Raw genomic sequence first — 17,534 nt, forward strand, 5'->3', positions numbered from 1 at the left:
TTACGATTGCAGTGGACATGGTATCATGTGCATACAGAACAGATTTAGACGGCTTGATACTAGGCTGGTCATTAATGTAGATTAAAAACCATAAGGATCCCAGCATGGAACCTTGAGGCATGCCTGTTGTCTCATCTACGATCCTGAGCTCGTATTGTTGAAGTGTACCCTCTGCTTCTTATTGCCAAGATACAATTTTATAAAAGCAAGTCCTGTATCTCAAATGCCATAGCACTTCAGTTCATCTGTTAAAATCAGATGACTTACATAGTTAAATGTCTTGCTCAGATCAATGAGTTGAGCATCAGCAGATGGTTTTGCTTCAAAGGCACTGAGTATCATCGAAGCATTTTGGACTGCTTTCGGTGTAATGAATTTTCCCTGAAGACATACTGAGTGTTTGTCAGTGTTCTATTGCAGATGAAATCTTCTTCAGTTTTCTGATGCATGCTGTGTCCTACTATTTTTGAAAGTAGTGATACAAGAGAAATAAGACAGTAATTATCAGTGCCTAACTAGTCTCCATTTTTGTGTAGGGAGAACAAATCACAAAAATCCAGTTTATTAGTACACAAAGTGGTTGTAGTGTAATGTCTGTTGTCTTTTTAATAACAAAATTTGACAGACCATACAAGTCTTCTAATTTTGCTATGGCCACTGCAGTGTCAGTGACAGCAATTTGTGCCCACTTGAATACACTGTATTTACATGATTATAAAACAGGGTTTTTTCCCCCAAATTTCTCATTCAAAAAATACAGGGTCATCATATATTCAACGATTAAACTGTTGCTGCTGAGGTCAACATTTTTACACTGTTTGGGAGGTTAATATAGGGATCCTCTTACACTTACAGATAAAGTTTTGGCTATTGAGATGTTGTGCACTATATTTTGAAGAATTCTGAAGGGTAGGGCTTAGCAAACAATGCATTCATTCGAATAGGCTTGAAATTTCCCAATATGCCGAAGCATTGGATACAGTATTGACCTTGCTTGAACAATCACGTGACATTTCACTTGCAGCGCTAATGCTCTGTGCAGGGGATACATGAGAAACTATGAACTAACCACAATGACAATCTAATGCTCTGTTAAAAGAAAAAGGCAATTTTGTGAAACACAGGAGGAAATAGCATTAAATTCTGTCAACTTACAAACTTACATATGGGTACTGAATACATATTTTACATTTATGCTGCTTTTTAAATAAAGGTAACATTCACAGATGTAAATCTTGTCGTTCAGAAAACTATTACTTCACTATTCAGTATTCTATTTGGTTATGAGAAATTTTAATGATTTACCAAGTGGGCTGCAAATGAGAAATTCGATCACTGTTCACATATTAGAACACCAGGAAAAAAGTCACCAGCTTTTAGTCAGCCTTAGAACATGATGGTATGATTAAGATGAAATGAGAAAGAAAATTAATCCAGAATCAAAAGTCTAACAAATGAAATAAACCACATTAAACTGACTGTGACTGTTATCACAAGAATAAATTATGGCAGAAAGACCCTTTGTGGAGATCGTGCCGACAGACATCACTAGATTGTGGGACGAGCGAAAGTGCAGGAATTGCAATGAATTGTGAGTCCAATCTTTTATTTATGTATTACTTGCTGTTGTTACGTGTTACCTACACCCAAGAAGTACTACCGTCTGTGTTTCAGTATTGCTCAAGCGCAACACTACGGAAGGGTTGGAGGGGAAACAGTGACTTAGTTTGGTGGAGAACTGCAATGAGTGCAGGATGGGGAGAGGTGGTGAGTGGGCTGCCAATTTTGTTGTGCTGCTAACGCAGGGAATCTGTACTGTATGCTTTTGCTTTTTATGAACATCAACCATGTCGAAACTGCAGATTCAGAATAGAATTGAGTTTAAAATTGGGCTGTTACTCAACAATAGCATACATTTATGCAGGAGATGCTAAAAGCCTACATGGAGGCCAGTGGCATACATATGTATTTTGTGCAGCGATGTTGTCGATGCTCACGATGAGGTATGACGGGAACAATATGGGGTGTGCCAACTGCTGGTTCTACACAGCCAGTGAGAGCACGGCGCACAGACGATATGTTTGTTAGCAAGAGACATTGTAACATTCTTGGATCAGTATAGAAGTAAAAGCTGTTACATATTTTTTGAAAAAAAGTAAAAAAAGCTGTGTTCTTAGGTCCCACCATAACAACCACCTCAGAAACCACAACACATTTGGAAGAAGTAGCCAGATATTTGTGGCAACATAGATATAAGTTTCATAGCTGTTCTGTTAGGATGTTGACAGTGATGATGGTTAAAAATAGTGATATCATAGACGATAGGCAAAGTAAACAAAAAAGACAGTAAAGATAAAAAATTAATATAAACAATTTATTTCTGTTTCTGTTACTCCTTGTATTATCAAAATGTAGACAATGAATAAATGGCGTAAGTTTAAAATAGTTGTCATGTTAACTTTTTAGGCATATATCTTAAGTCAGTAAAAAATTTGTAATTTTGATTAGACATAATACATTAAAAAATAAATTTTCTCAAGGAACCTGTCAAAAGGGGGGGGGGGGGGGTGTTATATATAGGGTCGTTTTGGTGGTAGATGTTTCAGGTATGTTGTGCAATATGAATAGCCTTTTTTTCTAGATGTTCATTGATGCCTCATTTATAGTTGTCATTTTGTTGACTTGTATGACCTTTGTTACCAGAATTAGTAAAGAAGTTATTAATTTCTTCAGTGTAATATTGGTACTATTACAAATGGTTCTATTAGTATCGTCCAGTTCTAATTTGATAACTCTATGAGCAGCCTTGCATTTGTTTTGTGAGTGCCGAATATAGTTACCATTTGCCACTCATTTCTGTTTTATAATTCTGATCTGTGTCTCTTTTTAGTTGAAGGTGCTGAAGTCTATCCTTTTTCACTTTTCTTTGATCTGCTGTAGAGGTTGATGACCTATGTTCTTGATTTTTTTGAGTTCGGGTAAACTTTTATGATTACTTTTACTTGGTTTCCCCTGTTGACTTTTTAATACTTTAGAACAGCACTTATTGAACATATTAGAAATAAGAATGACCAAGCTGTCAAAAGCTTCACCATCATTCGTAAATTGAGACCAGAAGTTGGTCCATTCTACTGTACACTGCTCTGATCTGAAAGCATTGATGTGATTATTGTTAATAATATATTTTGGTTGTTCACATTGTTCTGTGGATTTTTTTATCAGCAATTTTAACCATTTCTCTTCATGATCTGGTAGATACATAGTATTAAAAAGCCCTAGTCATACATATTTCTTTCTACATTTGTTATAACGTTCTCCAGATATGATAACAGTCTCGTTATCTGCCCAAAACATATAGTGTGACTGAGGACATTGAGCAAGTATAACAACTTCGTTGTTGTAATCCTAATATCAGTTTTAATATCACCAAAGATAAAAATTTTATGTTGATTATATTTTTGCAAGTGGGAAATTGTTCTACCTAGTATGTCTGTAAAGACGTCAATGTTGCTGTCATGGGTACAGTATACAGACAATTAGTTTGGGGTCTGCTAATAATACAGCAGCTGTGTCAGATACACTTTCAGTGCAGAAGATAGTGAGGTACGTGTGACCTAATTAAAATTATTGGCAGTCTCCTGTGAGAAAACCCAGCAATAAATTGATCTCTCTCTCTCTCTCTCTCTCTCTCTCTCTCTCTCTCTCTCTCTCTCTCTCTCTCTCTCTCTCTCTGTGTGTGTGTGTGTGTGTGTGTGTGTGTGTGTGTGTGTGTGTGTGTGAGAGAGAGAGAGAGAGAGAGAGAGAGAGAACATAAAGAATTAAATGGTAAAATTTTTACTTGCTGCTTTCCTAGATCCTTGCTGAGGAGAAGGGACGCATCGATTCAATGGCTGAAGGACTTGAGGAAGAAAGTAAGAAATCATTACAGATGGAGGCAGAACTGGAGAAGCAGCTTGCACAGTTTGATACAGAGCGACAACAGTTGAAAGCTGCGGTAGCCAAAGAAGAGAAGAAGTGAGTTTGATATTTGATTTCATACGTTTCAGTTTTTGTGAAAAAGTGTGGCAATGCATTTCAGAAACGTTCATTCTCTGCTGCAAGCAACTCTGTTTTGTTAAGTTGTGTTTTGACTGCTGAATATCACGACAGAAATAGTTACTGTATAAATGAATGCATTGGGTTTGTTCTGCAGATATTCTGAGTAAGCTCAAGGGACACAGTTGTGATGAGCTACAGAGAACTACTTTGTTAGGGACAACAGATTCAATGTCTTGAGTGTTGTGAAGTGATGTACACTTTGTCAGGATCTAATAAAAATAAAGGAGCAGAGGGTGCAAGGTACAATACATTTACTTCTGAGAGAGAACTTAGAAGAGGGTTCAAAAACTGAGACAAGCAAGCAATAAGAGGGGAGTGATTACAGCTGAAAGTGAGCGGTGAATGGGTAGAATGTTTCGAGTGAGAAGATCAGGTGGTTGATGCTAGTAAATGTTCAGTTGGACCTTTCAGTCTTCATTTCCAAGGCACTCTTTCCCTTAAAAAACTGTTTTGTGCCATAAGATTGAGAAATGCATACAATATGTGACGAGACATGATTTCCATTACCTTTCTTTCAAACTGAAGTGGTCAAAGAAAATTAGGTGTAATCAGGTACTCCAACTTTTTCTTGGTCAAAAGGCTGGTAGGGTTTTGGCAAATGGTGTGAAGGTATCGATGAGCAAGTTGACAATGGTTTTACCAACCGTTGCTTATTTGAATGTATTCATTCAGTAATTCATTCTATTGATTCACTTGTTTACCATGACCAGGTTAGGACCAAATACCTCACATTTTACAGTGTAGACATTCATTGATACATGAAATTACACAAACTATTTGTACTGTAACTGTCTTTCTTAAATTATGATAACTATTACACAAAATGAAAACTTACAGAGATAAGAAAACAAGAAAAGAGAATAGGAGAAAAGGGGAGGGGGATGATGAAAAGAGTTAAAAGGGGTGTAAGAATACTGAGACAGCAGCATTTGTGTGAGTAGGCTTTAGGAGAAGTAAAGTGAGAGCTATCCATTCCCTGAATGTCTTGGCTGTATTGGAGAAAAAGTTTGGTAGTTAACAAATTACAACCGGCAATAAAACCAGATAACCCTCCATTTTGGTGGATTTGAGGTCTATTTTGAGGTTAGTATCAAGAAAAATGTGACTATGATTAGATGAACAGAAAGTGACAAGAATAGTTAGGCAGCAGGATGTGGTCTAGGTCTTTGGACTTTGAATTGAAATAATAGAGGTTTTAGCAGCTCTTGAATATGTGATTACTGTGGCCCACAGACTGCCTTTCCTGTGTGACATGAGGACATAAAAGAAATTTTTAAGACACAATGTATTTCGACTAGTTACCAGTTATCTGTGCTGTTTTCATGTTTTGTAGCTTCTATTGTATCTCAATCCAGTGTTATATCAGTATTAATTTCAAACTTTAATAAAAATATTGTTTAAAATCTTGTACAGTTGTAGCACACTATCAGCAGCAGCAACCATCAAAGTTTTTGATGTTCTATCAATATTTCACATCTTATGCTTATTAAGGGGCTGTGAGACATTTTCCAGATCAGCACGTGAGTCCTATTCTATGATTACAGTGCAGTGTTGTGTATGGTTCAGTTAAAGGTCACTACAAAAACTAACAGTGATGCGGAGACTGGATGTTTGTAAAAGACAATGTTATTTCTGCTGAGATTCTACAGTTGGTTATGTGTTTCATGGATCATTTTGTATGATAGATTGTAATGAAGTGGAATGAGTCATTTTACAATCAGATCACAAATTGATTTGTTCGTATGGTTACATTCTGAACATCTCTCATTTTTAAAGAAAAAAGATATACAGATGTGTAAAGCTGGTAAGTACAGATTAGTAACTCACATTACAGTAACAGAAATTTTTCTACAGGCTAGAAGGATATGTCAAGGAGGAACTTTGTCAATTTGTTTCCAAATTTTAGTTTCCTGTCAGTCGGACATTTTATATCACTGGATAAGTGATCAAAAATTGTTGTTGCAGCATAGTGCAACTCTTTTTGTACAAAAAACAACCTTAATGTGGAGTAATGAATGCCATTTTTCCTTCTGGTGTGGTAATTATGTACATGACTGTTTCTTTTGAACTGTAGTGGATTATTTACAACAAATTTCATGAGGGAATAAATATTCTGCGAAGTAGTAGTCAGAATACCCAACTTCTTAAACAGCTGTCAACAAGATGATTGTGGGTGAGCACCACATACTATTCTTACTGCACGTTTTTGTGCAATGAAGACATTCTTTCTTAAAGATAAGTTACCCCAGAACATGATTCCTTATTACATTGTTGAATGAAAATATGGAGAACATGTTAACTTAACGATTTGTCTCTCCCCAAGATTTATGATGATTCTAAGTACAAATGTGGCTGAACTAAGTTGTTTTAGGAGTTCCAAAATGCCCTTTCTCCAATTTAAATTCTCATCAATGTGGGCAACTCACAGTGTTGGAAGTTTCCACCCTGTTTATTATTTCCTCACCATATGTTACATTTATTATTGGTGTAGTACCTCTAGATGGGTAGAACTGCACGTGTTGTGTCTTTAGCTTTATCTTTTCTTCTGTTTGTATTCGATTTTCTCTCTCTCTCTCTCTCTCTCTCTCTCTCTCTCTCTCTCTCTCTCTCTCTCTCTCTCTCTCTGCGTGCGTGCGTGCGTGCGTGCGCGCATGAGATCTGCAAAAAGAACTAATTCAGCTTGTTGTATATGAGATTGAAGATCATTTACATATATGAGGAATAATAGTAAACCAAAGAGTTGGCCTTTGGGAACCCCATACTTGTTTTTTCACCAGTCAGAATTATGTCTACGGACTATATTGGTTGACTTACTAAGTACAACTTTCTGCATTCTTTTGTTTAGATATGTTACATTTATATATTGGCTATACCATCAGTCTCATAAAACTAGTATGTAATGCTTGCAAAATCTGGTGAGTGAACATGTAAACGGCATTTTCAGTGGAGCAACCATTCTGAGACCCAAAACGTGATTTGCTAAGGATATTATTGTTGCTCAGGTGAGATACTATTCTCGAATGCATCATCATCTCAAATATTTTGGAGAATGGTGTCAGCATTGAAACAAGTCGGTAGTTATTGACATCTTTCTCATCACCTTTTTTAAAGAGGGGTTTAATAATAGCATATTTCAGTCTCCTTGGAAAAATGCCACGAGTTGGTGATGCATAACATATTTCAAATAAGGCTGGACTTATTACATGGGAACACATTTTTAGTACTCTGTTGAAAATACAACCAAAATAAAATGAGCTTTATTTTTGAGATACTGCATAATTTTCTTAATTTCAGAAGGAGAAGTTGGTAGTATGTTCCTATGATTGAATGTTGTGTGAGTTACTTCAACATACTGCTGTGATTTTTCTCTTGCACTTCTTGTCCCTATGTTTCCTACTACATTTAAGAAATTATTATATACATTTCCCACCTGTGAATCAACATTTATAGCTCTTCCATTCAGTTCAATTGTGATGCTGTCTTGTTCTGTGGCTGGTTGTCCTCCCTAGCCTTAAGTGTGTTATTGTAATTACTGATTTCTGACATTATGTACATGTTCTTTGATTTTTAAATAATCTTTTGTAGTAATTTTAAGTAGTTTTTGTAGTGTGCAACTACAGCAGGATCCCTACATTTCCATTTTCCTTTCACAAGATGCTTCAATCCCTTTAATAATCAATGGTTTTTTACATGGCTATTTAGTGTCCTTTATGATCGGCTTATGCGGAAAGCTATTTTCAAATAATGATAGGAATTTATTATGGAATAGATTAAGTTTTTTATGTTAGCATTTGGTTCATTGTAAATTTCATCCCAGGTTAACTACTGTAAACTGTTCTTAAAAGTATTTGTGCTAGAGTCATTAATTATTCTGATTTCCACTGAGCAGTATCCATACTGAAGGCACTGTGTTATTTACCGTAACTAACTGTGCATCATGATCAGCATTTGTTACTGGGTAAACAGTTATTTTCGTGCTTTGAGCGTCACCGTAGAAAACATTATCAGTTTGGGACCTGCTGTCTGTATCCACCTCTGTTGGGAAGTTAATTGCTGAGATCAAATTGTAGGATCCAAATAAGGTCTCCAGATAATTTTTCCTATCAAAATCCTTTTGAAAATCTACGTTGAAGTCACGATAGACTAGTAACTGTGTGCTGCAGTCTGGCAGATAACACAGTAAGGATTCCAAATTGCTCATAAACAGTTCAAAATTTCCTGTTTGGGATCTGAATACAGTTACATTTGAAAGTGAACTATTTTTCAGTACAAACTCACAAGCGCGCACACACTTATGTGCTGATCACAACAGAATCTACTTGTCTCATTGTTTTTGAACTTGTGTTCTGTTTTAGTGTTTTAATAGCTCCACTTTTTCCCATATTGGTTCTGCATGAGGCCGCTGTGATAGTGTAATCTTTCGTATGTAATTTATCTAATCCTAGGGTTATGTGATGCTCAGACACACACAGGATATCTATCTTTTCAGAGCTCTCTATATTTTTTAAACAGAAAATCAGTTCTTCTCCATTATTACTCACTCCTCTAATATTTTGATGGAAATAGGCTAACCTTACTTTACTGTGCATTCTTAAGCATTCAGTGGGCCCCTTCTGTTGTTTTCACTTCTTTCAAAACAGGATGCCTGAAGCCTGATTCTAACCTAAAAGATGTGCCTTTCCGACATCATTATCCTCAGAGATCTTACTATGTGTGATGGTGCACTGCCCCCCACCCGCTGCAGTATATTATCTGCAAGATGATCAGATAGCCTATTTTCCCTCTGCTATTCAGGTGTGGGCATGTCTAGTATATCCACATCTCCCAATTGTACCAACAGACACTGTACTCGTATGAGAGTTCATTTCAGTCAGCAGCAGCCTGCTGAACTCGGTGTTAACAAAGCTTACAGCTGTGTTAACCCAGGGTTGATCATGACACTGCAAGACCTACACAAAATGCACACTGTGTGTGTGTGTGTGTGTGTGTGTGTGTGTGTGTGTGTGTGTGTGTGTGTGTAGTTGCTTCTCCTATTTCATCCAGGTCGCCCTAATACTGTAATTAATGTTCTGGAGTGTGTATTCAAATCAACTTTAGCAAGCTCTGCTACAAAGCCATTTTATAGTGGATACATCAATGAGTGTATGTAATTTTATATTAAAAGAAAAAGTGACACTGAGAAACAATACAATTATGAGAAAGAATTGCTGGCCAGTGAAATGAGGTGAAATATTTAGTACTGCCAGTAGACACATAAGAAGGAGCAAAGCACTGGTCTAAATTTTGGAACTATTAGGTGTTTCCTTGGGTTGGAGAAATGGGTATGTTGGGGAAGGTTAAAAAAGAAGAGCATGTCACTCAAAGCTGAAGATAAGAGCAACCCACTTAACTGTGGGTATAAGTGACCTAGTCTTTCTTTATAACCTTCTCCAACCTATCCCACCTGTTGTAGGTCACTCTCATTCTGAGGTTTGAGTGACTTGCCCTTCTATTAAGGAAAGGCAAAGCTACATCTCTAGCATTTGTAGACTTAGAGAAAGCTTTTGATAATGTTGACTGGAATACTCTCTTTCAAATTCTAAAGGTGTTAAGGGTAAAATACAGGGAGCGAAAGGCTATTTAGAACTTGTACAGAAACCAGATGGCAGTTATAAGAGTCAAGGGACATGAAAGGGAAGCAATGGTTGGGAAGGGAGTGAGACAGGGTTGTAGCCTCTCCCCAATGTTATTCAATCTGTATATTGAGCAAGCAGTAAAGGAAACAAAAGAAAAATTCGGAGTAGGTATTAAAATCCATGGAGAAGAAATAAAAACATTGAGGTTCGCCGATGACATTGCAATTCTGTCAGAGACAGCAAAGGATTTGGAAGAGCAGTTGAACGGAATGGACAGTGTCTTGAAAGGAGGGTATAAGATGAACATCAACAAAAGCAAAATGAGGATAATGGAATGTAGTCGAATTAAGTTGGGTGATAGTGAGGGAATTAGATTACGAAATGAGACACTTAAAGTAGTAAAGGAGTTTTGCTATTTGGGGAGCAAAATAACTGATGATGGTCGAAGTAGAGAAGATATAAAATGTAGACTGGCAATGGCAAGGAAAGTGTTTCTGAGGAAGAGAAATTTGTTAACATCGAGTATAGATTTAAGTGTCAGGAAGTCTTTTCTGTATGGAGTGTAGCCATGTATGGAAGTGAAACATGGAAGATAAATAGTTTGGACAGGAAGAGAATAGAAGCTTTCGAAATGTGATGCTACAGAAGAATGCTGAAGATTAGATGGGTAGATCACATAACTAATGAGGAGGTATTGAATAGAATTGGGGAGAAGAGGAGTTTGTGGCACAATTTGACGAGAAGAAGGGACCGGTTGGTAGGACATGTTCTGAGGCATCAAGGGATCACAAATTTAGCATTGGAGGGCAGCGTGGAGGGTAAAAATCATAGAGGGAGACCAAGAGATGAATACACTAAGCAGACTCAGAAGGATGTAGGTTGCAGTAGGTACTGGGAGATGATGAAACTTGCACAGGATAGGGTAGCATGGGGAGCTGCATCAAACCAGTCTCTGGACTGAAGACCACAACACAACAACAACAACAACAACAACAGCCCTTCTATTTAGCTTTCCCCAACCTATTGCTCCCCAGAGGTCTTGAAAAGGGAAAATTAATTTTTAGTTCAGTGTTCCATCAAATAAGCAGCTACCACAAAGGATTTATTTCTGAATATTAGAAAACTAACTGTTACTTAAATTAAATAGCAGTAATATTGAATACACTGTACCATTTGATGGACCATTAGAAAGGAAGGCACAAGAACCTTCTTTATTGCATTCTGTCTCGATGCTGGACCATGTCTGCTACAAAAAAGGATGAATAGAGCTCTACTTTGGACCACCACCTTGTTTACTGAATATTAGTAATCATTTCTTTCTTTGAGTATTTTTTAAGGCTGCTATGTAGTAATTAAGGCTGTTACTGGATGTATGTTAAATGACACAGGGAATGAGTTGAGTATTGTGTGGATGGTTTTAGGATGATCTAAGGAGCGCATATTGAATGATTGTAAGTTTGTGACCTACTCATAAGAAGCTTGGACAGTGGCTGCTGCTGAAAGCATATGATGTAACAATGTATGTAGGCAAAAAAACATTTTATGGACTTCTAATACAATAGCATTTTTCTGTGTATGTTGTTTGACATTTGTGAAAAACTTTCTACCTGTCACCATGTTTCTGAATATTTTTCCCGTGTTACAAGGAGCAAAGAACTGCAAGCAGAACTGGAGAGAGCTCAAGGAGAACTAGACAGTCTGCGAAAGCAGCTAGCGGAAGCTCATCAAGTTGCCATGTTTCAAGCTGGTGCAAGCCCCCCACGAATGGTTCTACCAGCTCGTCCTGTGCTGACTACATCACCACCACAACCACCAGCAAAACCTGTGGTTATACTACCACAGACTGCACCAAGACCTCAGCCTCCATGTGAGTCTCTCTCTCTCTCTCTCTCTCTCTCTCTCTCTCTCTCTCTCTCTCTCTCTCTGTGTGTGTGTGTGTGTGTGTGTGTGTGTGTGTGTGTGTGTGTGTGTGTGTGTGTGTGTGTGTAGGGGGGGGGGGGGGGCAATTGTTCAATATATGTTTGTTAATATAAAACTGTATTCTGGATCTAAATAGTCATTACTTTTATAGGTTTCCATTCCCAGTTTTCAGCACCAGTACTCTTTTGTATTGTGAACTGATATCAGTTTCAAGAAACCCAAGAATTTTTCAACAGCAATAATAGTGTCACCTCCTGCATTGAAAGCACACAATGTGCCATAACTAGGGACATGAAAAATCGCATTTGCCATGAATGTAAATATAGGTGGGAATTCTACTTCAAAATGCGAAATTATTTAATAAATGTGATCTCAGAGCAAATTGTATCCAGGTGAACTATTTGATTGATGATAGTTTTAAACAGCTTTATTTTCTAAGCACTGAAAAAGTAACCAGAATTTTGGTTAATGGTATTGCACAACATTTGGCGAAGCCTAATTTGGAAAGGGAATATGCATAAGAATGTGTTTTTTCAAAATAAAGAGCACACTTGTGCGCAATATCAGTGTATTTGTAAGTTTGTGCTCTGGTGCCCCTCAACTATAGGTTGTTGAATGGTCTCTCTAACACACTGTTCATGGAAACATAGGATTAAGCTATGGGGCCTAGCATCTTAGAACAAAGAAATGCGTGTGTTTGTCTGCTAGTGAAAGGTGGTTCTATGTTGACACTTAAGCATAGCAGTTACAGGTGGTGACTGTCTCCAACTACAGTTTTTTAAGGTACTGGTAGGGATTGGGCTTGAACTTCTTTATTTACAATGCTGCCAATCTCAGCATGTAACTGCACGTAGCCATTACCAAATGCTTTGTGCATTCTGCTGTACTTTGGGTTGTGCGTTGCTCGTTGTTTTCTTGTCTTATTTTGAAATTAGTGATGAGATTAACCCTAGTCCATATCGAGGCTTCAGTATGGACCTCACAGTAGAAGAAGGGATTGGCAATCCCTGTGACCATGTGTCAGTTGTGCTTCCACAGGAATACAGAACACAATATAGACTGGCTGCCCTGCAAGAGGGAAGCAGGGTTTGTCCTCCCACATTGCTTCTCTTCCTGTGGGTGGTTAAAGTTCCCGTTTAACACTTGCAGTGAACTGATATGTTACGGGGATACAGAATGCCCTATGTTTACAATGTTCATTTTTTTCACAGAATACAGACATATGCTCCGCCTTTCTAGTGAAATAATTGTTTTTGGAAAAAAAGTTTAGTTTATGAGATACTATATTTTTTCTAGATGTTAAAAAGGTTATACATTTTAACAATTATTTTAAGATTAAAGGAGACCACTCACTGAAAAGCAGAAGCATTGAGTTGCTCCGTAGCTATGGAGCTAGTGCTCCATAGCTAGGATCATCGAATTGTCCAACAGCTTCCTCTTGATGGCTCTACTATGCTATCCAGCCATTTTTGAATAGATTTTTACTGCATTATCTGAAGACCTAAGCTGTTCCTTTTCCAAACAGAACACAGCTGCAGCAGTTTGCAATCCTATGCAGAGCCCCCTCTTCTATGAAACTTTGCACTCTGTTATATTGCACTGTTTGAATGATGAAACAGCATTAGAAACGCCATGGTGGTGAGTGTTTATACCCGTAAACACAATTATAGGTAGTCTGTTCCATATCACATTGGTCACACACTGATTTGGATTTGGAGTCTGACCATGAAGAGATTTCTATAGTAGACTAATACCTGCAAGGTCTCAGATTATTGGTTTTATGTCGTCCCGTTATGGCAGGTTGCAAATGATGAGGGTAGTGTATTGCTGTTCTATTACTTTGCCTCTGTTGTACTTGCACCAGCTATCTCCCCCTTTGGATGTAGTCCATATTGGGAATTCTCTTTGCTTGAAGCTGTGTCAAAAAACAGAGCCCAGACAGCTCTTCTCATTAATTCTGCATCTGCTGTAATCTGTCATATTGCTAGACCATAGCACTTCCAAATATGGTCTGTAGCAGCATTTGTCAGCCTGTTTTTCCCATCTGCAGTTTTTCATATGTCTGTTTCTTGCATTTAATGCCAGCCTTAAGCTGTTGAATGATTGATGCTATCCTTTTCTGAATGTGGCCAGCAGACTTACAGTTTGCAAATGATCCCAATGTTCCCATAGGGGATTAGTTCCTCAATTTCTTTGAATGCCTCTGAGTCACCACCTCCAATATAACTTGTGTATCTAACATGTATCACATTACTGAGCGTTGATAAATACTTGTTACTCCAGCAACTTCCGTACCACCACTTGAACAATAATGATTTGCTATGCACTCTTCTTCATATTTATTTTTCATTTTATCCTTTCATCTGCAATTCTTGTAAAGTATTGCCACATCATCTGCCTTGCAAGTGTCCATACTTGTAGCTGGTAAAACACCACTCGGAGATGTGTGGCCTCTCTTCTGCCAGCTCCCATCAAAAACTATGTGGACAAGTCCCAGTTATTATTTTCATTAACAGCTTTCTCAACAGCATATTTCATATTTTCCTGTGCTACATCTTCAACAGCAGAGCCTATTTCCAATGATGTGTGTGTCAAATTTTGAGGGTGGAGCAGGGAGGTCCATCACACAACATAATGTGACACCTGCAGCCCTGCCCTTACCTATAGACCATAATTCATAAACCAGTCTAATATTTATATCATATAGTTTACCTGTATCTGCAGTAATATCTGAGGAATAGGGAAAAAATCACTGTTTTTGCAATGATTGCACATCAACTCTAATTCACAAGCAGGTCCTACATTTATGTTTGTTTTCAGTGAAGCACCACACTTTCCACATTATTTGGAGCATATATTGTTTACCAAAATGTCTGATAATAAAGCCACATTAATTATCTCATGTTTTGTAGTCCCATCATTTAATCTGTTGTATTGCTCGTTAGTTCCAGATAGTTTTCTTTTTGAAGCACTTTCAGTTGTAGTGACGGCATCATCACCCAATGTATCACTACCAGTTTAGAGGTTAGACACTATTGGGACATCAAATACTGATGTAGACAATGCATCAGATGAATTCTTAATACTCTTTACTTTCTTGCGCCAATTACATGCTTTTTAAATACCTTCACACTAGGTCTTGGCTTTTTGAAGGGAAGAAAACTCTGTGACTTTCACAACAAGCACATATATTTAGTCACAAAAGAAGCAATACAGATGGTGGAGAATCAATTGTCAACTGTCTTGCAGTGTATCCAGTAGAAAAGATAGCTCTCTTGTGCTCAGCTATACATCTAGCAAGGCAGGCTATATCAACCATGTTTTGTATCTCATAAAATGTCGTGAAACATTAAAAAAAAAACTATTTGAAATACTTCTGTGCATGTTATCTAGATATTCTCTCATAAAAAAACCCTCATTCCATGTGACTCTAGAGACGTGAAAGCAAAATCAGATAACATATTTTGACCCTGTTGAAGGTCTTCCTGTTGAGCTCGAATAGTTAGTTTCTATTCTACTTCTACTCTTAAGGATGGGTCACATTGCTATGAATGCTCATTTAAGTGCTTTGCAATGTGCTAATCAGTGTTTATATGCTACAGGTTCAAAATAAGTTTTCTGTAGATTTAGTGATTTATGAATTGGGTAGGAAAATAAAGATAATGATTTTTCCTTTGTGGGGGACCACAGTCATGTAGAACTTTTTAAAAGAAATTTCCACCATGAGGCTGTAGATTTGTAGTCATTTATTTCACACAATCATGATTTTGGCATTTTAGCCATTCTCAAGCGCAATTTGAAATCACAAGAAAGACCAGATATATGCCATTTCCACGATGACATGTAATTAAGGCTAATCGATCAAATCACACTTGAAAATGGCTATAAAGACAAAATCACAGTTTTTTTTAAAATAAATGAGTGCAAATCTACAGTCAAATGGTGGAAATTTCTTTCAAAATTAAAATGGAGACAATTTTGAGAAATGCTTTCGATCACAGAAGCACTCTGTTCACAGGTAAGAAAATGCTTCTGCTTCTCAACTGAACCAATCATTTATTAAATCTTAAAAAAACCCAAAAGAATAAAACAATCGAAGACAACTTCAGAACCAAGAAATATTGATGTTTTTCCAAAAGCAAACATTTCAGTCAATAGGCTGTTGTTATACTGAATAAAGACTATGAGGTTGGTGCATTAGTTTGTAGAATTTATGTTGATATTCTGGTTGCTGTGGGTTTATTTATCGACTGCCTTTTTTATTTGTATTCCACTGTTGTTATTTGAGTTTACATATTGTCATTTTGAGATCGTGAGTGGAGCTGTGGTCACTAGAAAATGGAGTGTCAAGTGGAGAAATCAGAATATTTCTGACATTCTCCTATTTGAGTTTAGCAGAAGGGTGACAGTAGCTGAGGTAGCCAAAAACATTTCCGCTGTGTATGGGTATAATACCAATGGACAGAACATGACAATAAAATGGTTTTCTCATTTTGAGGAGCATTGTTTTGATGTTAGTGTCCCTCCACATTTGGGAAGATCTTTGGGGTTTGAAGAAGCTTGTTTGAATGCTTTAATCCGCAATGATTCACATCAGTAGACTTGGAAACTGGCAAATGTGATGAACTGTAATCATTCCACCATGTGACATTTGCATGCAAAGAGGAAGGTTCAAAAATCATATGTATTGGTACTGCATGCTCTAAGCCAAAATAAAAGAAAATCTGTGGGTGGCCATGGGTACATCTCCGTTTGTTCGGCGTCAGTTGGCTCACGAACAACACCCACCTTTCATATCCTGTGTTTCTGGTGATGAGAAATTGTAACAACTGAGACATTTTGCAGACGCAGTCCAAGAACAGTGACGAGGAAGACTTTGTGAACTCATGCTCCTCCATAATAATGCCCACCTGCATTCTGCTAGACTGACAGAAAACACTATATAGGAGTTCAGTTGGGAAGTCATTCTACACACACCTTATTCACCTGATCTTGTGGCCTCAGATTTTCACCTTCTCTGCTCTCTATCGAACTGTTTTCAATGAACTTCCTTTCTAAATGAAAATACGCTTTGAACTGTGCTTGACCAGTTCTTCCCCTCCAAACAACAAGATTTCTACAGTTGCGGAATGAAAAAGTTACCCAACTGTTGTAAACACTGAAGGAGAGTGTATTATTGATGACTAAAGGATGTGTTACATGTATGTATCTGCTGTGTTTATTAAACTTTCAGAAAAACACTACGAAATTATGCACCAACCTAATATTTATTCTCTTTTATTATTATTATTATTATTATTATTATTATTATTTTACATCTTTCCTCCTCCCTCTCTCCCATTTTCAAAGCACAAGTAATTCATCTTCTGGCACATAGTGTGTAACTGTTTGAATTTGAACTTATAATCATTTACAGACAAAGAAAAAGTAGATTATGTTTTCACCAAAAATAGATGCAACATTTTCAGGTCCCTAGCTGTAAGTCCTTACCGCCAGCCCAATGGCATTATACTAGTAGAAGAAATGTGCTTGTGCTTTCTGAACATGGGTCATTGTTTGCTATTGATCTCTCGTTATGTCCTCGTGTACATTGTTCAGTGGGAACTGGCGGATAGTGTGCATCTGGCAGCTTAGCTATGCTCTAAGGGAAGCTGGCAAAGTGAGTGCTTGATAAGGCTAACTAGATGACTCACAGCCAACTTTCTGTGTTCATCTTTAGAGATAGCATGTAGGAATGGGGAGATCTAACGATAAATGTGATGCAACAAGCTGTTGATGCATGTATTCCAAAATACTTCTTGTCACTTGGTGCAGTGAGCAGTGCCCCTTTGCCATCATGGGCAGGGAAGATGCTCTGTGTATGTTCAAAAGCTGATCAGTTGAAGAGAGCCTAACAAATTT

The 17,534-nt window shown here is 37.4% G+C and overlaps 1 protein-coding gene across 14 annotated transcripts in view; it reads left to right on the forward strand.

The window, feature by feature from the left end:
- The window catches only part of LOC126469755 (CTTNBP2 N-terminal-like protein), a 224,879-nt gene that overhangs the window by 98,577 nt on the left and 108,768 nt on the right, over window positions 1–17,534 (forward strand). For all 14 annotated transcript variants that reach the window (XR_007586065.1, XM_050096970.1, XM_050096972.1 and 11 more), the window contains 2 exons: window positions 3,854–4,014; window positions 11,360–11,580. Coding sequence is in view for 13 of the 14 variants with exons in the window: in XM_050096970.1 (XP_049952927.1) it covers window positions 3,854–4,014; window positions 11,360–11,580 (382 nt within the window). In the remaining variant the exon portion in view is untranslated. The remainder of the gene's footprint in view (window positions 1–3,853; window positions 4,015–11,359; window positions 11,581–17,534) is intronic.

This window comes from Schistocerca serialis, chromosome 3, assembly GCF_023864345.2.
Source record: "Schistocerca serialis cubense isolate TAMUIC-IGC-003099 chromosome 3, iqSchSeri2.2, whole genome shotgun sequence".
Lineage (NCBI taxonomy): Eukaryota > Metazoa > Arthropoda > Insecta > Orthoptera > Acrididae > Schistocerca > Schistocerca serialis.